Below are 27,578 nucleotides of genomic sequence, written 5' to 3'. Positions count from 1 at the left end.
AATAATTGGTATAAATAGTGAGGGCGATGTTGTTATATAATAAAATAACATGGCAAATAAATTTTCATAGTATTTTAGATATTATTATAACAATACCATTGAGATACGGTCGTCGAATAATTTAAGAAATATCTAGCTCGGATATATGAAGAGGTGCTACATCGTCTTTAGCTAAATTATAAATATATAAAGTAATTATTTTTTATATAATGTAGTGCAATCAGGCATATATTATGAGACCTTTAAGATAACGATTTTATATTCTTGCCTCATTCATTTCTTACGTTTTAAGTAACTTATAATTAATAACCAAATCACATTTAAATTTAAAAAAGGTTTAGAAAGTATTAATTTGGATTTAATAACATGTGATTAATACATGTTATTATGGTATAAGCATTAGAAGTCAGCCCGCCTCCGCCTAAACGGTAAAAATATTTGAAATGTGCGTTGGTAAATGTCAAATTAGTCCTAAAATAGTTATTTATTTTTACATGATCAATGTGGAATTAACGTTAGAATTAATAATTTACATCGCTAATTCTCTTGCAAATATATAGGGGAAGGTGTGATTGATATATTTCACTGTTATGTCGAATAACGTTAATTGTTGTCCTTGAAATTTTTTTACTCCCGTATTTAATTTTTCATGATATTTATGCTTGATTAATTTAGTTTTTGATAATGATTGTTTTTTTAAATTATATTTTAGTTGATAAAAAAGACAGGCATTTTGAAAGTATAACATCATTTCTGGTCATTTTATTTTAATACATATAAGTTCTGTGATGGTAATATCTCGTTTTATTTAAAAAAAGGAATTGACATATGACACAGATAAATATTGAAAGAAATGATATTTATAAGTTTTTCCCTTACTTGGCACTAATAACTCAACTCACTCTACATAAAGATTATATGGGATAATTATAACCGATCTTCTATGAAGCGAAATGGAGACTGCTATTGCTCCAGCACAGCAAAGAATTAAGATTTCTGATGTCAATGACGTATAGTTACGACCGACCAATATTTTTATGTGTTTTTTAATAAAAAATGATGACGATCCATATATACTTTTTTTTTAAATATAAGGCGGAGAACCTTAAAAAGGCGGCCGATTTGAATTCTTTGATATACTTAACAAAATACCTTTATATTTTGGTATAACATTTTTAAGGTAAGTTATTAACTAATTAATACCACCGTAAATTACAACGTAGTAACGATTTTTCCCGTATATAATATATTTTGTATTAGTAGACCTGAGCGCCGATGTCAAAAATTGCGGCGCGTGTGCATTTTTTTAACCGGCGGTGCATCGCACGCGGTTAATAATAGGCCCGCCGATAAAACAACATATATGAAAAACATTGTAAATATGTTTGTATATTATAGCAAACAAATTTAAGCATAAAAATTTAAATGTAAATATATCTTTATTATATACCAAACAAAAGATATGAATATAAATTTTCAGAAAAATTACAAATGTCTATAAAATATCGTAAAAAAGATAAGGAACTGAATCATCAACTTAAGCAATGTGTGTGACAAGATGCTTTAAAAAAATGCACATTATTTATAAAAAGGGAATACTATAATGGCATAAATGCATTTTATACAAATAAAAATATGCAAATTGAATTTATAAAATTATATCATGTATAAATATTATTTTATCCAAGTTATCTTGAGCAAGATCTTTAAGAATTCAAATCAAAACTACAACAGAGAAAATACGTTCATTGGAGTCCTGATAACTAGAAAGGAAAATATTTTCCTAGTAAATATTGCTAAATTGGGTAACTCTAGCTCTTTGCATTTCCCAAATGCCAGTATTCAGATCCAACTTGTGCCTGCGGAATATTGATACTGGTATAAGTTTTAATTTATTATAAACATTTTTATATAAATTTTGGTTTCCTATTTAAATATATTTATAAATAAGTGAAACGCTACCGAGCAGCCTAAAAATAGGCGATGACATGAATTGTCTACACTGGTCTATGTATAATTATATATTTTATTATCAGGTGCATATATTCTTGGCTTGTAAAAGATGGGAGTGTCGTAAACGCATATATTAAGCACTTTAATTAAATATAAATGTTAATCCTAATATTATTTGATAATTGGTTTATTAAATTAAGAGATAGTATATCTATATAATGTTAATTATATGATTGTAGGATTTAATTCTATAAAATTAAATATTCGTCGGATTATTTTTGGGTTTCGTTCTATTTGTATAATTGTTTAACTTGGATTTCGTTCCATTTTTATCATTTATTGAATTTTGATATCGTAATTTGGACGTAGTTCCACTTCTATTATTTATCTTCTTTTCGAAATAAATAATAATATTTGTATATCACAACTTTAATTTGGTTCCATGTCTGAGAATATTCGTAATTTTAATAAGAATTTAAAAAAATTTATATTAAAACTGAAGGATAAGGGAAAGAGACAGGGGAAAAGGTGTAGATTATGACAGAAGAAAATTGAAATGGAAGTTAACAAGCGAAAGAGCCAAGCTATGCAATCATAAAATAATTGAGAACGAAAATGGGATAACCAGCGTTATCAACGGAAGGGCTCAAGGAAACGCTAGAAAGTAATGAAAATCTGATTGTGAAAATATGGTAAAGATAAATAACAAACATCCTCACTAATAATAGATGCCCTCAATCCGCCATAAAAATCGTTTTGCCCTACCTGCGGGCCAAATATAATTAAATTTTATAGACCAGATTACCGAGCCTCTGATATAAGAAATAGAGATGATATCAATCTAACGCATTCAAATATGAATGGGGAAAAAAAAGCGTGCCTCTATATGCTATCCAAGAGCTCTAAACAAGTCGAAAAACTAATCCAAAGAATGGCATGGAGACGCAGGCTCCGATAAACTTTTTTTAACCCTTTAACGTCTCATGATTTGTTTTGACATCATATAATATAATTATATATTTTAAATTTATAAAAGCCTATAGATTTATTTAACACCATATGATATAAATATAATAAAAATATTTTTGTATTTCATCAATCATATTTTAATGATTTTACCTTTACCATTTTACTGAATTCTATGATTTTATAACGATAATATAACGAATGTTGATAATATTTAATAAGTCTAAAAATTTTATTCATTAAGAATATAATATATGAATAATATTTTATTAAAAATGAATATGCTCTTTTTTTATATCAACTTTAAGTGCACGATGCCAAACTAAGTCATGAGATTTTAGAATACCCTTTTAAACCCTTTGACGCCCAACTTTTTAATAATTTTTTTAAAAAAATTTTCTATAAATTATTTATTTATACACTACATAGATGCTCAAAATCTTTTCCAACTTTTATTTTTTAAATACACAGGTAAAAAAAAATGATGATGCAATTTGACATCAACAGGCATATATTGTAATACAAAATATCTATATATTATGAAAATCACGAAAACAATTTCTATATTGATTAAAACATAAATCAGGGATCCAAACCGAACCTGAACCGCTGAAAACCGGTATTTAATATTGAGCCTAAACCGCTAAAAAATTCTAGCCGACCGCTAAAAGGCCTCTGAACCGGTTCGAGCCTCATGAGTTTATGCCTGTAACAGTGGCGTATCCAGGATTTTCTTATAGGGGGAAAAAAATTTGAGGGCTTCGCCCCCAAATCCCTTTTACGTGGCCTTCGGCCAGCTTTCCCCGGCCTTCGGCCGGGTCTTATGTTTTAGCTATTATTTACTAATTCATGCTTATGAATGGATATTACAAGCCTATTTTTTATTATTTCAAGTTAGGTATATTATATTTTATTTAAGTTTTTTTAAATGTAAAGTTGAAATAAAGTGTAATGTCATTTTTTTTATAAAATTTGCTTTAAAAACTAGCCTCAGCTTAAATTCTTATACATTATAAGTAGAATATAATTTTTTTATTTAAAATACTAATAGTAGTGTGTATAAAATATTGACTAGAAAATAATTAAATTAACAAGTTTTTTTTAACTTCTTATCAAATACAATATTATACAAAATATTTTCTATAATTATAATGTGATTTTTAAATTTTGTGGGAATGTTGCCAATTCATCAAGAATTCCGATTGTGGTTGGAACCAAATCTCTTTGGATATTTAACAGAGCTAACCCATTTAGCCGAGATTCAGTACTTCGTAATATGTTTTCAACCTTCTCAAGTTGGAAAAAGTCCTTTCATTCGTACATGTTGTAATAGGCATACATGCAAGAATATAAAACAACTTCAAAATATGTGGAAATTGAGCCAAGGTTCTTTACACCGATTGAGTGCATCAATAGCATGCTCAGGTAAAATAGCTAAACGTAGTAAATATTTATACCACAATTCGAATTCACTGATTAAATTTATTTCAGTATCAATCTCATAGGAATAAAATTTTGCTAAATATTTAATTTCACCAATAGTGGCATTAGAAAACTAAGATGGATCTTTGGGCTTGAAGATTGCTAAAGACTTGTTTTTTATCTAAAAACCGTACTTTTATTTGCGATAAAAAGGTATCTAGGAATGGGATGAAAATGGATATTTTATAATATTCTTCAGTTTAGCCAATATTTATTTTACATCTCAATAATGGCCTAGGTGCTAGACGAGGTTTAATTAGTGTTATATCATAAAATTTAGCCTTCGATTCAACATCTAGATAAATTTTATGAAAATATTTATCTACATTCATTCTTATTGTATCTACCTGTTCATATATATTTTTCGCCAAATCAATAACCTGAACCAAATCTAAATTTGGTTTTGTAAATCTACAAAGTAGTGAGCTAAAAATAATTTATTGATGCAACTAGCAGCAATGATAAACTCTGATTTAATTGAATTAAATAATGATATCGCTTCTGACGACACATTACTTTTTTTCATGCTCAGCCTTATTTAACTTTTGTATTTCTATTTCTACTGTTCTACAAAATGGAAGTAAAAATGAAAAATATTTAAAATATTATAGATATATATTAATAATTAAAATATTATTAAAAATACTTATTAATTCTAACTCACTATAGTATTATAAATGACACATCAAAATGTAATATTACTGATTGTCAAATAAATATGAAAGGCCATCATAAATCTTGAACGTCACCTAAAAAAAACAACCATCTAGAATTCGATAAATTAATAAAATATCACAACAAAAGCCTAATAAAATAAAAAGGTTTCTAAGCCAACAGACGATAGAAGAAGCATTAAAAGAACAAATAATATCAGTAAAACTAAATAAAATAAATAATAATCGATGCTTGTATGAGTTGGTCACTTTTAATGGCAGACCATTAAAATTAATAGATAATAGCGGTTTTAAAAAAATTCTTGATCCTATATTCGAAGACTTGGGTAATATTTTAATTCTCATATTTAATCTAATGTTGCAGAATAAGCCTTAAGTATTTGGCAAAATATAATCAAATAAATAAGTGGTAAGTTATTATCTCTAAAAATTGACTGTATTACTCGTCTAGACAGGTCCATAGCAATTATATGGTTGATAAATATCCGAAAACCAATTAAAGTAGCTACCAAGAACTTACAACTTGGGCAGATAACCTTAGGGGATTTTTATGGCATATGTCTAAAAGTTAAATTAGACATTTATATTTTACTTAACCCTTTGCTGGTTCAATAATAGATGCTATGAATTTTAGAGAGCAACTTTTAAACAACAATTCCTTTTGTCATGCCTATATCTATATTTAAGATATTTTAAAAATATATTATATCTTATATAAATTTAATTAATAAATTTATTTACACCTTAATTCATAATTTTATTTTACTTTATATTCATAAAAAAAATAAGATTTTTTTAATGATATTTTTAATTTCTATTATATAGATATCAAGTGCTTCCGACTAAAAAGAAAAACCAAGTCTAGAGAGCATATTATTAATATATGGCATAACATGGAATTAAACTAAGTTATAAGAGTGAAGGATTCTAGTGAAGGTGAATCAATGCCGGTTAATGTATATTAATCTGAAGAGGATTTGGTAGAAAATCTTCTTTAAAAATAGATGGTAACAAACAAAATCTGTTGCAAAAATCGGAGAATATTAAAAATATTTTAGTTGATTTTTCATAAAACTATGAATATTTTAAACTATTGGAGAAATCAGAGTAATCGATGCCCAGAATTATGTAAATTGTTTGATATCATAATGGCAGTGCCAGCTACCCAAATTAATATGGAAAGATTTTTTCAACAATTAAATTTATACCATCTCTTTATAGATGTAATTTGAGTGAGACTAATCTTGAAAATATATTAATTGCGCTGCCTAATAAAAAATTTTTAAGTAAATAAAGTTAAATATTGTTCATATTAAAATTAATCATTGATATTTATTTGTAATATTTATAATTTAAATATTATTTTATAATGTGCAATTAATAAAAATGAAGGTTTTATGTATGTGTTTTTTATTTTATGATGAAATAAAAAAAATATCCCAATACATAATTCGAATGTGGATTTGAATACAAAAATGTTCAAACTGGTTTTTAGAAGTTCAAACCGAACCGATATTTTAATTCTTTATGAACCGAACGTGAGCCGTTATTTTTATCCGAACCTGAACCGATATTTGTTTCGGTTTGGATCCCTGGCATAAATATATATTACATTTTGTTCTGGAGTATGCATTTATGGATACATCTTTGTTTTGCCCCGGCCAATGACCAATGTTGTCATATCTAATATCAGATATAGAAGACATTGTAGAAGAACTTTTTTTTAATTATCGGTTAATTCAAAGGTCTCCCTGATTTTCTTTTACTAATTTGCCTGACAATAACAATGCTTTAACAATATGTTTTAAATTTGATAAGTTTCATGAATTTAATCTCTTTTTCGTGGTATATTTGCCGCCTACACAAAAGCTATGAATTAACTACACACATATCAATAAGATGAAAAATGATTATCAGGTAAAACCTTTTACCTTTAATATCTACAGGATAGCATTCAACAATCATATGTAAATCAACTCCTCCCATCCCTTCATTAATATTTTTGATCTTAGCACTTCAATATATTATTTGCTAATTAGTGACTTCTTTTTACATTTACTATCGAATGAACCCGACAAAGGAAGAGATGACTAGCACAAACCTATTGCCATACCATTTGACAATTAATATATTTTCTTTTTTATCAACATTACATACATAGCTCCGGCGACCTTCTTTAAGTCTTTATCGCATTTTAACTTGCTAATAGTCCCTACCATAAATATACAGATTTCTTTTAATTTTTTAGCCAATGCTATTGAAGAAAAATAGTTATTTCAAGAGTATATGATTTTAAAATTTGGGATATTTTTAGCCAATTGGATAACGAAATCACCACTTATCCCTAATTCTGATGGTGTTGGATTAGTTTGCTTTCCCGCATAAACTTAAAATCATTCCAGCCAATGCAAAAACTTTGATACCCCATTTATGAGGCTTCGAATTTATATATTGTTTTAAAGGACTCCGACCTTTGAACGGGATGATTATTTTATCAACACATACTCTTTCCTCCATCTGTAATATTCGCATATTGTTTTGAATCCCTGAAATATAGGATCTAATTTTAAAACATTTATCAAATCCATCTTGATTTCTTTAAATAAGTTGAGAATTATCGTTAAAATGTAAATATTTTCGCAATATTTGAAACTTGGTACGAGATATCGTTTCCGTAATCTGAAGGAACGCCAATTCCGTAGACCAATATTGTCTATTTGAAGGAACTCTAACTTAAGAAGAAAAAAGATATATGCATAAAAATTGTTCTAATTCATTTATATCAAGATTTAGCGATCGATTTATTTGCTGAAAACTATATAAATTACTTTGTTCACATATATTATCTGAAATAAATGATTTAAAGTATTGATATGGAGTTAATATATTGGTTGAAGTGGAAAATGTATTAGTATAATTTGTGTCCAATTGATGGATATCACCTGCATCTCATATTATTTTGGATGATAATATTATCATTATTTTCTGGATCTTCCATCTCGACTTGAAGATTATTAGATGTTGGAGTTGATGAAGTTGAAGGAGAAACATCGTAAAGAGTGTGCGAAATATCTTCTTCATTGTCTGATTCATAGATGTCGGCTTCCGTAATTTCTCCCTCGACTAGTATTAAATAATTTGGCATCAATGAATTATACAGAATCATTTTAAAAATATAATAAATGTAAAATTATAACATAAGTCAGAATAAATAGGTCTTGTTAACTTCAAATTCAAAAATGGTGTGGTCTGATTGGATTTAGAATACATTTTATGGTGAAATATTATTATAACTATAGAAGATCATTATAAATGTAAAATAAAATAAATGTTTAAAAAAGGTATTCTAAAATCCCAATGACTTATTTTGACATCATAAATTTTAAGTTGATATAAAAAGGAGCATATTCATTTTAATAAAATAATTATTCATAATATTATATTCTTACTTTTAATAATGATTAAAAATTTTAAAATATTATCATATTGATTATGCAGGACCATTTCAAAATCATAATGATAATATAAATAAAATTTAAAAACTTAATAATGATAATGATAAACAATCAAAATCATATAATAATTATAATTGGAGCTACAAAAAACCAAATCCATGCCACTCCTGCGGCAGAAACCACAGAAGGGAAAATTGTCTTTTCAAGAATGCCACTTGTTATAAATGCAACAAAATTGGGCACATTGCTCAAGTCTGTAGAAAAGAAATAGTGAATTTTATTAATAATAAAACAAACGAATATAATCCAGAATTTTGGGTGGATGTCAAAATAAACAACAGCGATATAAGAATGGAATTGGATACTGGAGTTGGGGTCAGTATAATTAACGAAATAGATTGGAAAAATAAACTTAATCATCCTGAATTAACAAATTGCATGCTAAAACTTAAAAGTTATACAGGAACCAATATGCCACTATTAGGTCAGACTGTAGTAAAAGTACAATATAAAGGGCGAACATTAGAACTACCTCTCATAATTACAAAAGGATATACCAAAATTGGATAACTAAATTTCCCAAAATGACTGAATTTGAAAGGACCATACAAATAAATAATATTAATATACAAAATGAATTTCCTCAATTATTTACCAAAGAATAAGGCTGCTTGAAAGATTTTAAGGCACAAATATATATGAAAAACGAGAAACCAATTTTCTGTAAATCACGTCCCGTACCATATGCATTAAAAGATAAAGTAGAAGAAAATTTAGATAGATTGCAAAAAATAGGAGTAATAGATAAAATTAATCATTCACTTTATGCATCACCCAATTGTTCAAAAGAACTATAAATCAAAATATTAATATTTGATCTAACAATCCTCTAGGTTTAAATTTTAGTAGTATTTCAGCGGGACTTTGTTCAGTTTCTGTCCCTGGTGTATTTCTGTAATTGTAGAGAAAAATAGCTAGGCTGGTTTCTAAATCCCTTTCGTTTCTTTTATTCATACTCTGTTTAAAAGTTCGAACTAAACGTTCGGCCATGCCGTTTGTCTGAGGATGATAAGGACTTCCATGTAATAATTGAATTCCGTTTTTTTCACAAAAATCCTTGAAATCTTTGCTGCTGAATTGGGGTCCGTTATCAGAAACGATTATCTTGGGAAATCCGAATCTTGCAAAAATATTTCTTAATATTTTTATCGTGCTTTCGGCTGTAGTGCTAGTCATGGGAACTATTTCTGGCCAGCGACTGCTAGCATCTATCACTACCAACCAATAATGATTTCCAGCATAATCAATATGTACTCGGTGCCATGCTTTTGGTGGTTTTGGCCAATTTTATTATTATCATTATGTTTCTCTTCTAAATGATCGATTTTAGTTTCATCATTTTGTATTTTTTATTGCTATTTCTACTACAATAGCTATCTGAATAGCTTTATTTATGTCTATATCGTCTTCGGATAATAATCTTTGTAAAATTTTTGGATTTTTTTATTCCGAATATAAATTCATCTCTTAATGCAGTATTTAAATATTCCCCAAAATCACAAGTCGTTGCTAATTTTCATAGATTTTATATAGTCTATTAGTTTTTCATCATTTTGTTTATTATATTGATAAAATTATATCTCTCTACTATTTTATTAGGTTTAGGATGAAAATGCTTGATTAAAATATTATGTATTTCCAATACCTCTTTGTTTCCCGGACTATCAGGTGCACATAAATTTACCAGTATTTTGTAAGTATCACACCCTATTGTTGTTAATAACAGAGATTTTTCTTATGATGATGTTAAACTTGGTTGTGTGTTTTTAAATTCTTGAAATAAGTTGTACCAATCTTTGTAACACAGGTTTGAATCCATTAGGCCGCATTCATAGTGGATCCGATCCAACACGATTTAACAGCTGATCGATTTTTAAAATCGGTTTATGAGAATCAATTTTTCTTTATTAAAACCAATATTTTATTATCATGTATAGAATTAAAGACAAAATTAATATTATTACAAAAAAATTGATCTCATAAACAGATTTTAAAAATCGATCAGCTTTTAAATCGTGTCGGATCAAATCCACTATGAATGCGGCCTTAGACTTTTTATAGACTGCGCCATTGATGTATTTTATTAGTAAACGAATTTTTCTTGTTCTTTTATTTTGTAATCTGAAATCAAATTCATCATTTATTATTCAAATTAATCTCAAATTATATAATAATAAATAAAATAAACATTTTACAAAAAATTTAATACACATCAATTATCAATAGAATTCGTTATATTGTCGTTATAAAATCATATAATTTAGTAAAATGGTAAAGTTAAAATTATGAAAATACGATTGGAGGAACTTTAAAAATAAAACATTATGAGTTAATAATTTTAATAAAATATGAAAGTATTTTTATTATATTAATATTATATAATGTTAAATTAAATCTATAAGCTTTTATAAAATTAAAATATATAATTATATTATATGATGTCAAAACAAATCGTGAGACGTTAAAAGGTTAAACATTTATTTTATCCTATATTTATAATGATCTTCTATATAATTATATTTCAGATAGTATACTAACTAATATATGTGAACAGTGTAATTTATATAGTTTTCAGCAAAATAAATCAATGGCTAAATCTTGATATAAATGAATTAGAACAATTTTTAGGCATACATTTTTCTTCTTCTTTAGTTAGAGTTCCTTCACATAGACAATATTGGTCTACAGGGCGCTAGATTACGGAAACTATGTCTCATACCAGGTTTCAAATATTGCGAATATATATACATTTTAACGATAATTCTCAACTTATCCAAAGAAATCAAGATGGATATGATAAATGTTTTAAAATTAGACACATTATTTCAGGTATTCAAAACAATATGCGAAAATTAGAGATGGTGGAAAGAGTATGAGTTGATAAAATAATCACCCCGTTCAAAGAGGGGAGTCCTTTAAAATAATATATAAAATAGAAGCCTCATAAATGGAGTATCAACGTTTTTGCATTAACCGGATCCTCCGGCATTGTATATGATTTTAAGATTTATGTGGGAAAGCAAACTAATTCAACACCATCTGAATTAGGGATAAGTGCTGATATAGTCCTCCAATGGCTAAAAATATCCCGAAATTTCAAAATCATAAACTCTTTTGCGATAACTACTTTTCTTCAATAGCCATTGGCTAGAAAATTAAAAGAAATCGGTATATTTATGGTAGGGACTATTAGAAGCAATCAGATGAAAGATTATAAGTTAAAATGCGATAGAGACTAAAAAGAAGGTCGCAGGAGCTATGTATGTATAGTTGATAAAAAAGAAAATATAATAATTGCCAAATAGTATTCCTTTGTCGGTGTTCATCTGATAGTAAATATAAAAAGAGGGTAACTAAGTAGCAAAAAATATCTTGAAATGCCAATATCAAATATATTAAAAACATATAATGAAGGAATGGGTGAAGTCGATTATAATGACATGCTTGTTGAACGCTATCAAGTTAGGTATTAAAGGTAAAAGGTTCTTCCTGAGAATCATTTTTCATCCCATTGAAATATGTGTAGCAAATTCATGGCTTTTATATAGCGGCGAATCATAAAAAAAGAGAATAAATTCATGAAACTTATCAAATCATATTGTTAACGCATTGTTATCGGCAGGTAAAATTAGTAAAAGAAAATCAGGGAGACCTTTGAATGAAATGATAATTAAAAAAATTTTCTAATGGCTCCTATATCTGATATCAGATATGGCAATATTCGTCATTTGCCAGATGCCTGCGAAACGAGGCAAATATGCAAGTTATGCATACTCCATAACAAAATGTGCAAAATATAATATATATTTATGTTTTAATCAATATAGAAATTGTTTACGAGATTTAAATATCTGTATTTTTTTATATTACAATATGCCTCATTATGCCAAATTGCATCATCATTTTCTTACTTGTGTATTAAAAATAAAAGTTGTAAAAATTTTGGGCATCTATGTGTGTATAAATGAATAATTTATAGATTTTTTTTTTAATTATTAAAAAGTGGAAGTCAAAGGGTTAAAATATAAAATTATTTTCTAATAAAATTCTCGAATACAAATAATATTTGTGGTAAATAAATTGGATTCGTTTGCTATGGCCCAAAATAGTCTAGATTGTGATTTAGTATTAATTCTTTAGCTTGTCAATTAATGTTCCCGATTACGATTTTAGCCAACACAATATTATGTAAGGCTGGAGATTTTGTTCATAGATGGCAGAAAGATTTGATAGGGTATTGTGAAATTATAGATATTATCCTATTAAAATATATGAGATGAGTAAATGTATGTAGTGCGAAATCGCACCATTTAAGCCGATTTTTGAAAACGGCGAACTCTCTATTTTAGTCAAAAAAAATATTGCCTAAGCCTCGAGATTTGGCTAATTATGTCCAAACCTTTGTGTCATCTATGGGCAATATCTTCACTTATGTAATATTTTTCTCTAAAATTTTAATTGGTCCATCTTAAATCGTCCCAAATTGGGCCAATATAAAAAAAACAGATTAGCTTAGTGGTTGAATAAAATAAGACAAATATGGATTATCTATTCCATGTTATGGAGCCTAGTTTTCTACAAATAACTAAAATTAAATATTTTTTTAATTGTAAAAAAAATATTCTACCAAAAATAAAAAATATTAGAAGTCGACTAATTTGATCACTCTGGTTTTTGGTCGCCGTTATTCAACTACAACTATTCGACTAATTAACAACACTACCTAGAATTATATTAGTAAAAAAATTTCTTTAAGGTAAAAGGCGAAATACAATATATCCGTGATTTTAGGTATATAAAGCCTTTTCAGAAATTGAGAATTTTAACTTACTAAAAAAAGACTTATAGAGTACGAATAATTTTTTCTAAAATTGAAATTAATGTTTGAAAAATAAAAATGTTTTCACACATTCAACAAAAAATGATTCACATTTATTCTAGGTATTTACGTTTTTAATAGCAATTTATTTCATGGATAACAAACCTAATTTTGAAACATATTTATCTTGTGGCAAACTTGTCTAGCTTAGAAAAATTTTATAAAAATATTTACATTTAAAATAATAGGTATCCGTTTCGTCATCAGGAAGAGGAATAAACGGAGGTATGGTAGATAAAATGTTTTCCCATTCTATGTTATTTTTGGTAAAGAATTTTTGCCTCTTAAGATCTAAATTTAAAATAAATAATAGTAAGGTATAAATAAATAATAGTAAGGTATACGTTTTATTAAACTGATAAATCATAAGTTATAAAATAAGCTAATAACGGTAAATTAACGTTTTAATAACATCACTCTCTTGTAAAATTAATAAAAAGTGCTATTAGAAGCGGAACCTTACAATTATTTTAAAGAACTTAAAAAAAGAATGAAAATCAATGAAGTCGCGAACAGGCTATTATTTTGGCAAGCTGAATAAATGTTTCAATCAATTTTAGACTTTTTGAGAAACTTATTGACCCTCCCTAGAGGAGTAAAAGAAAAAAAAATTAAGGATCGATACACCCACAAACATAAAAAATAGTTTTATTAAGAAGGGGGGGGGGTGTAACCTTTTAAAGATGCTCTCTCGTGAGGTTTTAATCGTAACAAGGACATGATCGATTCTTTAGAGTAAGCCGATAATTGAAAATCCAATTCTAAAGGCCATAGAATAGCTGTATATTTTATAAAAAAATAATTTAAAAAAATGGTAAATATCAGAGTTGTTAAAGCTATTTTTAAAAGTAGCGCGCTACCGTAATAGCTATTTGTCAAAAAAAGTAGCGCACTACCGCTTTCGCTATTTGTCAAAAAAAGTAGCGCGCTATTAGCTACTTTTATAAAAAAAAATTTAGAAACAAATGAAACAAATTTTTTTTATTTTTTTTTTGCTTATAATGTAAATGTATAATAAATAATATATAAAAATCAACATTTATAAATATAAAAATATAGTTAGTTTAGATTATAAAAAAATAAGCAATATAAATAAATATTTATTTTAATTTGTTGCATTTTAATAATAATATCATTTCAATATTATCATCCCCAAGTCTAGAGCGACGATCAGAAAGTATAAGCTTTGCTTTACTAAATAATCTCTCGACACTAGCACTTGAGGGCAAGGGGGTATTAAATTTCATATATAAATTTTTAATATATGAAAAATTATCAAAAATATTCATCTCAATATTTTTTGATTGAAAAAAAAGATCAATTGGATTTTCTATTAAATCATCTTTAATTTCAAAAAAATTATGGATGTCTTCGTGGTAGATACTCGGCAATCTCTGTTTGTTGGAGTAAGATTATTCAGCTTCGCCATTAGCCTATCTTATTTATAATTTGATATAAATTATGATAATCATAATATTACTAAAATATGTGTGTATTTAGTTAATAAAAATTCTATAAATAATGTGAAATATTAAAATACTAAATATTTTATAGATTAAATAATAACCATTCCATTCTGATAAAAATCATAACTTAAAATAAATATTATAAATAAATTTGTGATATAACCTAAATGCCTTCAGGTAGTTAGACCCATTATCAGTAACCATCTTGCAAACTTTATTATGAATCCTAAAAGACTTGTGGATGTCAACAATTTTATTTGCAAGTACGTCATATGTCTGGCATCCTATAATCCTTTTAAGGGCTAAGGCTACAGATCTTCTTTTTAAAGTCCTAGGGTCTAACCAATGGCCTGTGATTCCCAAATAAGCTCTAAAAATATTTAATCAGATCAATTTATAAATATAAATAAGTTTTTACCTTCTGTTATGTGTCCAACTATCTGCCGTGGTACATACATAAGATATATGATAACTCTACTATTAGAGCATCTTTCATCACTTTGAAGTTGTCGGCTATTTTATTCATAAGTGTCTGGCGACATAAAACTGTTGTGCCAGGGGATAAAGTTTTAATCATCAGAGTAAATGATGGATTATCAACCAAAGACACTGGCTGAACTGTGTCAATAATAAAATCAACAATAACTTTATCAACCAATTTTTGTGAAATATTGGCATGTTTATTATCAGTTAATTTGGTTTGGATAGTATGTCTTTTTGAATGAAGATTCTCCTATACCAAATTTTTTTATATGTTTCTCTATTTCCTTATAGCAATTGGCGTGAACAGTCTAATAAAATAAATAATATTATAATGTAAAAATAACAATTTACCTTTAGGTGTTTCTTCAGGTTATAGCTACTCGATTGATTTGATGATATATTTTTTTTACATTTTAAGCACATGAATTTGGATCCAGATTTTGTTTAATATTTATTTTAAAAAATTTTTCAAATTTAGGGAATGGAAGAACGTTATTAGAGCTATTAAGTACATTTTCTTCCATTGAATCTTCTATATCTGAATCACTTTCAAGGATTTGGATATCCATGGACGATGCCATTTTAGATTATTAACACAGATTGAAAATATAAATTAAAAATTGAAAATTAATTTAAATTTCAAAATTAAATAATAAATTATAAAAATTATAATTAATTATGATATTATATTTAAATTTTCATGTTTATACTTACATTCATTATATTTTTTAAAAGTAGCGAAGTAGCGCGCTACTTTAACAACTCTGGTAAATATCGAATGCTTAAAAGAATTATTCTGTTAAATTATATTTTTTGTTAAACTAAATAGGATATTTAATTTTTTTTTATAATATTAGACATATTTGACAATTGACCTGAAATAAGGATAAAATTAGGGTTGGATAATTCTTGGGAATTTTTACCCGCCAACTTTCCCATGGGAATTTTGGGAATAAACGAGAATTAGCGGAAATTTATGGGAATTAATGATAAAAACTAACAATTTTCAATTTTTATACTATATATTATTCTATCCAAATAACAGCAGATAAATTATAATGCAAGTAATAAATATAATAAGACTATGCATTAAATGTTTAGTAAAATACATTATCAAAACTTGATTTCACTCGTACTATCATTAATCCTTTCAACGCCATTATCATTCTGATATTTCAATTCCTGATAAACTTTTTTCTTCCAAATGTTTATTGTTTCTAGAATGAATGAATATTTAAGGACAATTGCTGATTTATTAAAATATAAGTTATGTCGAATTAATACCAACATTTACTTTTTATCTTCTAACTTATGTCTTGGTTTAGAGTGTGTGCTTTCAAAAAATGACCATATACGTTCTGATGAAGCACTAGTAGGAGGTATTGATAAAATTCTTTGGACAATTGTAGATAATGATTTGGTTGTAGAGAGTCCTTTCCACCACCATGTTATTGCAGTAAGACATATCATTCCATCCCAAATTCTAGAGTTTATATAAAAACCATCCTTAGCTCGATATATGCCTAAATTTCCATTAATCAAACAAACATGTAAATTTAATTAGAAACACTTCATTACCGAGAGCCATGACTAATCTCATATCATAAAGGTTATCTCTTACAAATCCGAGATCCAATAAATTTGCAGAAAAATGAATCTCTTTACATCAGAATTCTTTTCCCTTTTGAATAATTATTTTTATCCTAAACTTTTCTGTATATCGCATATTAATATTATCAACAGATAATAATGCCTTGTTAGATTTGAGTACTAATATTTCAGCATATATTAGCCTAATAATTTCAAAGATCTTTATTTTCCCCAAAAAATTATCATCTTCCAGATTTTGGGTTTTAAGGGTTCTATCAAAAATATTATGAAGAATTGCCATTTCTGGTAAAATTTCTTGAATTTTAGCTAAACTCTATATTATTATTATTGCACCATCCCAGGAATTTTAGTGTTGGATAATCATTACCTTGTTTCTCTTTTATTTCAGAAATGAAATGATTAATTTATATTATTAACGTTGTAGCTTTTCTATTATTTATTCAATGAATTCATAGTCAATTCAATATATTTTCAATGAATAAATTAAGTCCATGTGCAATCCCTATGCATTGCAAAAGGGAATAGGTTTGCATATTTTTAATGATTTTTAAAAATATTTTAAAAAATTGGAATATTCACATTCAATAAATTCCCAAGGAATATTCCCGGGTACAAGCCTAGATAAATACATATTTTTTTAAATTAAAATATGCGGTTTTTTAATCTAGAATTATAATTTTAATGTAAAAAAATATTTTAAAATATAGTCTATGACAAAATAACAGAAATGATGAAATTTATTTAATTTTTTACTTAGATTCAAGATATTAGAAAATATGTTTTCCAGCTGGTTGTCGCTGAAGGGAGGGTAGCCGGTCAAGAATTCAAATAAGCAAACACCCAATGACCAAAAATCAGAAGAATAATCTAAATGTTTAAAATGTAATAGTATAATAATTAATAAATAACAATTTGTGCCTGAAATGATTATGAGTCTTAAAAAATAAATATCCAAATATCACCCCTTATTAAATTGTGGCTTAAATTTATTATATTTTATAGGGTTTACTTTAAATCAATTTTATAGGTAAGCGCTTCTATAAAAAGGCCATATAATTTCCAGTTAACTATAAAATGGTGGAGATTAGGGATGTAACGTAGGAAAAATTTACTGGTGAAAACCAGTTGTTAAACAATTTTCAAATGTATTTAAATACAGACGCAGGCTTAAAAAGTATATAGATATAAATATATGGCCTAAAAGTGCATCTATATACAGATATATCTTCCCAAGATATTTTTTTATTATAATCATGTAAGATGTGAATATTAATTTTATAAATAAACATATCATTTATAAATATATTATTTAAAACATTTTAACTATTGTAAAAGTAGAAAAAATTAAATTTTTTAAAAACAAAACTATAAATATTTTTTTATTCAGCTTGATACTCTATTATTTATATATAAATATAAAAAAATGTATAATTAAACTGTCCAAAAAAGAACTCTTCGCGGATTGAAAACTGAAATGCGCAAATTTTTTTTCCCTGATTGCTCAAAAATAAAAATACTTAAGGCTCAGAATTTTTATTGAATTTCACTTTCTTAAAATCTAAGACGATTGCTGAATGTTTCACATATTTTTCTGAGATTCATTATTAAATCAATATTTCAGTTTAATGCATTTTTTTCTGGGCTATACAGTATTTTTTATGGACAATTAAGTTTCTTATCTGAGCATTAAGAAATAATTCCGAACCTTCTGTAATTTTTCTGTGCTTTCACTGATTTTTTTTCTTATCATTTCAGTTTTAATTAGGAATCAAACAAAACTTGTCTTGAATTGGAAATATGAATTGTTTTAACACATTTCAATATTTAAAAACATTTTTAGTGTTATTTTTACTTGCCGTATTTATTGTAAAAATTTGTTAAGAAAAACGTATTATTTTTAAAAACTTTTTTTACAAATTACATTAAAACCTTTTTTAATAATTTTTAAAAATTGTAATAATTTCTATTTTTTAAGATGTCAAATCTCAATATCGTTAGTATATGAATCTACAGTTTCTGATTTGTTAATCTAACATTTGATATTATTTACTAACTTTATATACATAATCCTAGATACCTGATGAAAGATCATATTTCGTAGGGAGGGGGAAAGGGGTTTAACTGACATGACAAATAAATATCAAAGTTTTCACCCATCCCATCGAATTCTCTTAGATGTTTAGCTGGTCAACAAACAGATGTTAAAACTATTTAAATATTCAAGAACCATCTTTATTAGAACCTACTAAATTTGCGAAAAAAGGAGCGAAGAAAAGATTGAGTTGGCTGAAATATGGAGTAAATAATATTGGTCATCAAACCGATGTAAATGCAATAGCCCATGTTCTAAATATTTTAATGAGTTCCATTTATCGTTTCAAACGGGAAACATTTCCTGAATAGTATGACGACTCTCTTATTAATCAAAAAGATCGGAATAAAAAGGACTACATAAAACTTAAATCTAATATAATTGAATTGTTTGAAAATAATAATAACTACACTATAAAAAACATATTTAAAAAATATACCGTCACCTAAAAATCAAGGTTGTTAAAGTAGCGAGCTACTTGTAGCGCGCTATCTTTTTTAGTAGATTTTTTTAGCGCGTTCCTTTTAGGTTTTTCAAAAAATATAATGAATGTAACCATAAACATGAAAATTTAAATATATCATAATTAATTATAATTTTAATGATTTATTATTTAGGCTGCATTCAAAGTGGAGACGGATCCGTTTTTTTACATCCGTTCCTTCAAAGGTCAATCTCATTAAAAATGATATATATGTTCAAAGTGCGTCAGTTCCGATACCTTCCGTCTTAAAAACGGATCCGGCAAATTTTGAAGTCAAAACATTTTGACTTTTTAATTCGGCAAATTTTATAGAGCGTTATAACGTTACTTATAATTTTTTAAAAATGAAAATCAATATATATATCATTTTTAATGAGATTGACTTTTGACGGAACGGATGTAAAAAATGGATCCGTCTCCACTTTGAATGCAGCCTTAATTTTGAAATTGAAATTTATATTTTCAATTTGTATAAACCTAATCATCTGGTGTAAATTATTTAAAATGTCATCGCTAATGGATATCGAAATCGATGTAATTGAGTCAGACAATGATAATATTAATGGTGTGGAAAGGACCCTGAAGGAAAATATTCTTGATAATAATAAAACAAATCTTCCATTTTAAAATTAATGTTAAAAAAATGGTGACTACAAATTTATTTGTTTAAAATGTAGAAAAAATATATTCTCAAATAAATCTAGTAGCTAAAATCTCAAAAAACACCTTTATTTTTAAACTCTAATAATATTTTTATTTTGTAAGAATGTTCATGCGTTTTAAAGAGATAAAAAATTTTTGATATAGGAGAGACTACATCCAAAATGACCAATTCAATTCAAACTAAATTGATTAATAATATTGCACATGCCAATATTTCTCAGAAACTGGTTGATAAAGTCATTGTCGATTTTATAATTGATAAAGTTCAGCCATATCATTGCCTGATAATCCATCATTTACCATGTTGATTAAAACTCTATCCTCTGGAACAATTTTTTGTCGCCAGAAACCAATGATTAAGATAGCAGATAACTTTGAAGTGATAAAAGATGCTCTAATCGATTATGCTAAAGATCAACGTGATAAGCTCATGGTAAAGCTAAATAGCAAAGATGCCCTAGTTAGAACCACAAAAACGACTTCCATTGAATTTTTTCTGAAATAAAAAATATTAATATAATAGAAAATCCCCTTGACGCGTTTTTTAAATCTAAACTCAAATGAGTATTTTTGATAATTTTTCTTATGTTAAAAATATGTGTATTATTAAATATTGCCTTGCCCTCAAGTGCTAGTGTTGCGAGATTATTTAGTAAGGCAAAACTTATACTTTCTGATAGTCGCTCTAGACTTGAGGATGATAGTATAAACATGATTTTATTATTAAAATGCAACAAAATAAATAAAAAATGAATATTACCATAAATATTTATTTTTATTACATTAATTTTAGTTTTTTTACATAAAATTTCTAATATCAATAACTTACCATATTTAAATATTTATAAATGTTGATTTTTGTGTATTAAAGCAAAAAATTTGCAAATTTATTTCTATATTTTTTTTATAAAAAGTAGCCTAAAAAGTAGCCAAAGCTATTTTTAAAAAATAGTAGCTAATAGCGCGCTACTTTTTTGATGGGTAAGGATAGCGGTAGCGTGCTACTTTATTGACAAATAGCATTAGCGGTAGGGCGCTACTTTTAAAAGTAGGGTTAACAACTCTGTTAAAAATGAGTAATGAAGTCAGAAAAAAATCCAATAGGAGAAACTCCCCGAATGTTAACGGTAGAATTCATTGAAGATGAAATTACTTTAATTGATTAAATTTATAATTGATTTGGATTTTTTAATATTTATATAGAATTTAAAAAAAATAAATGGGTTTTTCATATTGGTGTCTCCAATTTATTTTTAACCAATATATACATAAGAAGTGAAAACCATTAAATTCAAATTTACCTTCATGTTTATTAAGAAATTATACCAATTTCATATTTGTCCTCGTTTTTAATCTTTAGATAAATATAATTAAAATAATGGCATAATAATAGTTGGCTGGCAGGTTAATTTTTACAAAATATTTTTTTTTTAGAAATTTCTCGTTTAAATTGCGTCATAAACATAAAAAATTAATTCGAAAACTTTTAAAATCACGTTTTAGTAGGATGTAAAGATGTAGCAAAAAATTCATAGCTCCAGCGTTAGTTCCTCAAAATTTTAAAACAAGATTTGGACACAGCCTAATTATCAACATTTTTTTACAATAATTAAGGCGAGTAAAATAACTATATAAAAATGTTTTTAAATATATATGGAAATGTGTACAAATCATATTATGTTTTACTGATAGTTTGGAGAGATATTTAATAAATTTAATTATATACAAAAAATAGGATTCAATTTTAAAAAAAATTTTATAATAAAAAAAGATAAAATAAAATGGCATAAATATCTATAGGTAGATACAGATAAAAATATATATATACAGATACTTCTATATAATATATCTAGATACATTTTAAACAAAGTCTAAAATCAATATTGCATAATATAAAATTACCCAATTTTAACACTGTTTCACGATTTTTTCCTAAATACCAAGAGAAATTTCTCTTAATTATAGATTCTCGGGATATTTACATCTCTAGTAGAGATTACTATTAATTAGTCAATCTTATAGTGGATATATTAATTATATAAAAGGTCTTATAATTCTTAAATTGAAATTGGAATGTGCCCTTTTTTAGAGAAAAATAACAAATTCAAGTATTTTAATAAAATTAAATTATGAAATTGACTTACCGTGCAGCTTATTGGTTATTATTTCGGGTGCTAAATAATCGGGAGTTCCCAAGATAGGTCTAGTAGAATGCTGAAAAGTTTTGTTGTTAGAGCCCATAATTTTCTTCCTAAACTGGGGTGCTGTCTTGCAAAATATAGGAGCCTTTTTATCGTGCCACAACTCTTGACTGTCTGCGCCTGGAGTGCTCAAAACGGTTGGATCTTTGTAATATAGCTGGTTGTATTTTGTAGGCGATAGTTCATTATCATCATATGATAACGCCATAGTCACGTGGCGTATTGTTGAATCGTCATTTAAATTATTTGTTGAGTTTTCAAATCTTTCGCAGCTTTTAATATTTATAATTTTTTGATTTGGTGGTGTGTAAACTTTGGATAAAGATTCACTTGGAAAATATTTTGGGCAAGCCACACCTTTTTGAACGTTTATAATATTTTTGTCTACTAGTATATTTTTCTGATGGGCATTATGATGCAAAGGTGTGATATCATAAGTTTTGTAATTGTCATCAATTCTTGCATCTTGCGTTTTGTGAGAATTCTTGTAAGATTATGCACAAGATGGGTATTTAAATAAGTGTAAATGTATGTAATAATAAATTTAGCTGTTTTTAAATTTGCCATGTTACCCATCCTTTTGAAATTACTTAATAAAGGTGGCAAGGGTAGTGGAAAATCCATGAACTAGTATTTGGGTTTAAGATGAAAATAAGTGCTTAGAGATAATTTAAATAACACAAATACTCAAATTAAATATTCTTTACGAAGTTGCCAGGCTTCAGATACAGATGTCGTCTGAGTTCATTTATAAGTATAATCGCTCAAGGGTCCTCTAAACCTTGAGATATAGTAAGTGTCATGACTAGATACATTTTTAAAATCTTTCGGGTTAACTCAACAATTATGAAACTAAATTTTTATACTTTGATTTATAGTAAAATAACTAAAAGAATTTATAAGTTTAAAACACAATTTATTTAATACTTAAAAGATATATTTATAAAATCTTTATTAAATTATAGAATTAAAAAATTAATTAATTACAAATACAATAAATAAGGACAAAAAAATTTAGTCCCTTTAAATGGAAAATAAAAGGCATAATTATAACTTAAAATATAAGTGAAAAAAATGAGTTTTTGAAGAAAAGAGTTGTTTTAGTTTTATCTTATATAATTAGGAATAAAATCAATTCCCCTATACTACTCGGGATGCTAATTATATCCCCAGATTGAGAACAATCTCAGGGACCTAAATATTTTAATAAGGAAATCATATATTAATAAAAAAATTTAAAAAATAATATTATGTTTTCTTACTTTAAAGATTTATTTAACACACGAATAAGGACTGATCTTAATATCTTCATTAATGCTTCCGTAAATCCAATAATAAGTATTTTAATGCTATACTAACCTTTAGTTAAATTTTAGATTCCAGCTCAAAATATTTGAAAGGGCATTGCCATTGTAACTCAAAATGCAGTGTGAAATAAACCCCTGCAGGTTGGGATTGCTAGAAATATTATTAAAACTTTTTTGAATGAATTACATTTTTAAATTTTGAAGGTGTAAAAAAGAAGTAATATGATTTGGTTACGTGTGAAGTTTAACATTCTTCATTTTTAATAATCGGAATAATGGTCCAACAAATAAAAAAAATTGATTTCTTAATATATAAATTAGATTTATAAAAAAAATTTGATTCGATTTTTTAAGGTGGATATTATTCCCATCATATTAAAAAAATTTTACCAATTATTATGAATAAAAATTATATTCCCATTTTGTTTATTAAAAATTTATGCATCCTATTTAATTTATTATAAAATTTTAATATTAAAGGTTTACCAAAATTTATGATTCTTACTCTAGAATAACTATTAAGTAATTTTTTCTTATTTATCAAAAGAAATATTAAAAAATGTTGGGTTGGAGTAATCGTTAAAAAATTTGATGGATTTGATTCTCCATTTATATTAGAACCTAAAATGATTTTCAAAAATCATTTGATTTAATTTAAATTGTTTCTGTAATATGCAGAATTTATAATTAAGACTCTTAGATCCAGGAAACACTCAAGACTTCATTATTAATAGGAGCTAAACCCAATGCAACAAGTTTTAATAAAAAGTGCAACTAATTTAAATAGATATCTCTTGTGTGATTAATGTTCAATTTTTATGTAAAAAAATAAACTAAAAAAACATTCTGATTGAATAAGGAATTAATATTAAAATGTAAATTGTTTTCTAAAAAAAAAAATGAAGGCTTAGATAAATAAATAACAAATTTATGTGTTTCATTATTTTAGCTCTCCAAACCATGAATAGAACTCCTAAATCTCTTTTTTTCGTGAAAGGGTTCACATGTCTGCTTGTTACACCATTTAAATAATATTTTATTCTTTAAATTGATTTAAAAATAAGTATATGAATTGGAATTTTATCCCTCAAGTAAAATTTTAGGGAAATATATCATTATAATCATAATTGTAAAATACCAATTTACAAAATTAAAAGTAGATTTTAAAGACATCATTTGCCCAGGTGTATGCTCTTTAATACTGTTGATATCTTTACTATTACTACTTGAATAGTTATGTTCAACTTTTGACAACCCAAAATCTGTTAACTTTATGTGGCCATTACCTCCTATTAAAATATTGTCAGGTTTAATATCTCTAGAATGTATAAATTTATAAAAATAGAATATTCCTCTCTACCTGTGAATAATACCCATTTTATGTATATAATCTAGAGCTAATGCTATTTCTGCTATGTAAAAAGATGCCAAAATTTCTGAAAAATAGCCCATGCTAAGTAAAAAGGATTTTAAATCACCCCCAATCATAAAATCCATAATCTTAAAAGCAATATTAAAAAATGAAAAATTATATCATTTTTACCAAATATAGACAATTTAGGGTTTGAAGAGAATAGTAAATATTTACTATAAAATTACTATTACTTATAGTCATAGCTTTTCGCTCTGCAAAAGCTTAAAAATATATTAAATTATTATTAAAGTCAAGAATTTACCTTGTCTTATCATATTTTTTTTTATCACATCATCTTTTTTCATTATTTTGATTGCATACAATTTTTTATTATTAGTATTTTTATAACCTAAAAAGACTTTGCCAAATGAACCTCTACTAATGGGTTTGATTATAGTAAAATCAGTTATCAAGGGTATCTATAAAAAATATTTCATTTCAATTTGTTTAATTGATAATAACGAGTTTTTGTGCATTATTTTCTTTTTCCATTACCTTGAATGGTCTTTGGTTTCATGATACTATACAAGTAATATTAAGCTGGAATCAGTTTGGTAAATAATTGGTCGATGATAGGTCCCCCAAAGCGTAACTAAACTGAGAATTGACATGTATATTGAGAATGGAAAGGTAAACTGGGAATTGACAGGTAAATTGAGAATTGACCATTGGAATTGACAAACGAAGAATTTACAGGTAAAATTTATTTTTATTTCATAGCCTATCAATTATATTTTAAATATATAAATATAATGTGTTTATTATATAAATCAAATTTACAAAATTAAAATTATCCAGTAGAGTTACTGGGGAGGGGGCAGGGGCTACAGCCCCCTTAGAGAAAAAGGTTTTCTTCTTAATGGCTCTCTAATTTCACCATGAGCTAAAAAAAAATTTGATAGCCCCCTGAACGATTACTTTTATAATTTCATTAAGTATACATATAGATATAAATCACTTATTTAACAATTAATTAGACTATATAAATTTTTATTAAATAAGTGCTATTTTAATTATAAGATTAGATTAATAAATATAAATTATATTTTATTATTTAAAAATTAGAATATCTAAATATTTATTAAATGACAATTTTATTTATTAGATAACATTAATACATATAAATTATAAATACTATATCAGCTTGCAATCAAATTCCGTGCTAAAAATGGAATATCAATATCACTCATAATGTCTAAATATTAATTTTGCATTAATAGTTGAAGCGTAATTGATTTTTATTTTATTATTTAAATTATTTTATAAACCTAATTAAAAAAATATAATCATTTATTAATTGAAAATAACAAATTCATTTTAATTAGCCCAGTTCAAAATCATTAATCAACTATATTATTCCTTTTTAAATTTAATTACCATGTCTCTTCCTAAATATATTTTCAAGGTCCAAATAAGTATAAGAGATTTCTTTATATATATATAGTAAGTAGATTGGTTATAAAATATTATGTAAAATGCCACTTTTATATATTTGACTAAATTAGAGTTAATATTTTAATAAATTTTACATATAAATGTTTTTAATTATAAATATAAGTAACAATTTAGAGCCGAAGGCCCGCAAATTGGAGTGTATGGGGGCGAAGCCTCCCATAAATTTTTTTTTAGTTGAGCCCCCTGAGATTGTAAAGGCTAGTGACGCTCCTGAAATTATCTAAGTAAATAAAATAGAATATGGAAGAAAAAGGGGTCAACACATTTATAAAATGTATAAAACAGATATATTATATAGAGAATATAACACTCATAATAAAATTTTAAATCATAAATAAATTTCCGTCAGATGGATAGATTTAAAATTTAGTATTTAATTAAAAATAATATAAATTGAGCATAATATTTTCCTTTGGATTAATTTATTTGGTATAAACTTATATAATGATAAAATATAAAATTTGAAGTTTCCATCATTATTTTTAGAGTTATGATGTCCATTTTCAGTTTAGACATTTTTTTTTATATTTTAGGGTTTTAAAAAAACATTATTTTTTTAAACTAACTTATATAAACATAAAATGAAAATTTTTTAAAGATTCCATCATTAATTTTTGGAGTTATGATGTCTATTCTCGGTTTAGTGATTTCTTTTTAGATTTTTGGTTTAAAAAATATATCATTTTTTTGACTCATTTAAAATAAATGGCATAATTTATTTGTTATTGAATCGGAAAACTAGTTTACTTCAATTAAAATTAAGGAGCTCTTAAAAGGGCCGCAGGGTATTTATAAGTTTTAAAAAAGACCATTAAGTATTTATATCATTAATAAAGACTCGTCATAAATGCTAAATACAGATATGATAATATATAATAATAAAATATTAAATCAATTAGAAATAGCAATATTCCACAAATTTTATTAATTATA

The 27,578-nt window shown here is 26.0% G+C and overlaps 1 protein-coding gene across 3 annotated transcripts; it reads right to left on the bottom strand.

The window, feature by feature from the left end:
- LOC135931283 (serine/threonine-protein kinase greatwall-like) lies at positions 1–25,788 on the bottom strand. Of its 3 annotated transcripts, none has more exons than XR_010572996.1 (11): positions 25,653–25,788; positions 25,453–25,609; positions 25,320–25,411; positions 25,137–25,276; positions 24,923–25,094; positions 22,413–22,953; positions 17,783–17,896; positions 14,144–14,248; positions 13,644–13,760; positions 13,218–13,313; positions 69–171 (listed from the first exon to the last, which is right to left on the bottom strand). XR_010572996.1 is itself a non-coding variant. In XM_065468281.1 (10 exons), the coding sequence occupies exons 1-10, from the start codon at positions 25,680–25,682 to the stop codon at positions 122–124; spliced, it is 1,518 nt and encodes a 505-aa protein (XP_065324353.1). In that variant the 5' UTR covers positions 25,683–25,788; the 3' UTR covers positions 1–121. The 3 variants fall into 3 exon arrangements, 1 of the variants encoding a protein (XP_065324353.1); XR_010572995.1 differs by having other exon boundaries at positions 13,218–13,309; XM_065468281.1 differs by lacking the exon at positions 13,218–13,313 and having other exon boundaries at positions 1–171.
- Between the last annotated feature and the right edge of the window lie 1,790 nt (positions 25,789–27,578).

The sequence above is a fragment of the Gordionus sp. m RMFG-2023 genome, chromosome 1 (genome assembly GCF_954871325.1).
Source record: "Gordionus sp. m RMFG-2023 chromosome 1, tfGorSpeb1-WG-v2, whole genome shotgun sequence".
In the NCBI taxonomy this organism is placed as follows: domain Eukaryota; kingdom Metazoa; phylum Nematomorpha; class Gordioida; order Chordodea; family Parachordodidae; genus Gordionus; species Gordionus sp. m RMFG-2023.
Note: the sequence above shows the minus strand (reverse complement) of the source record. Positions and strands in the feature narration are given on the sequence as shown.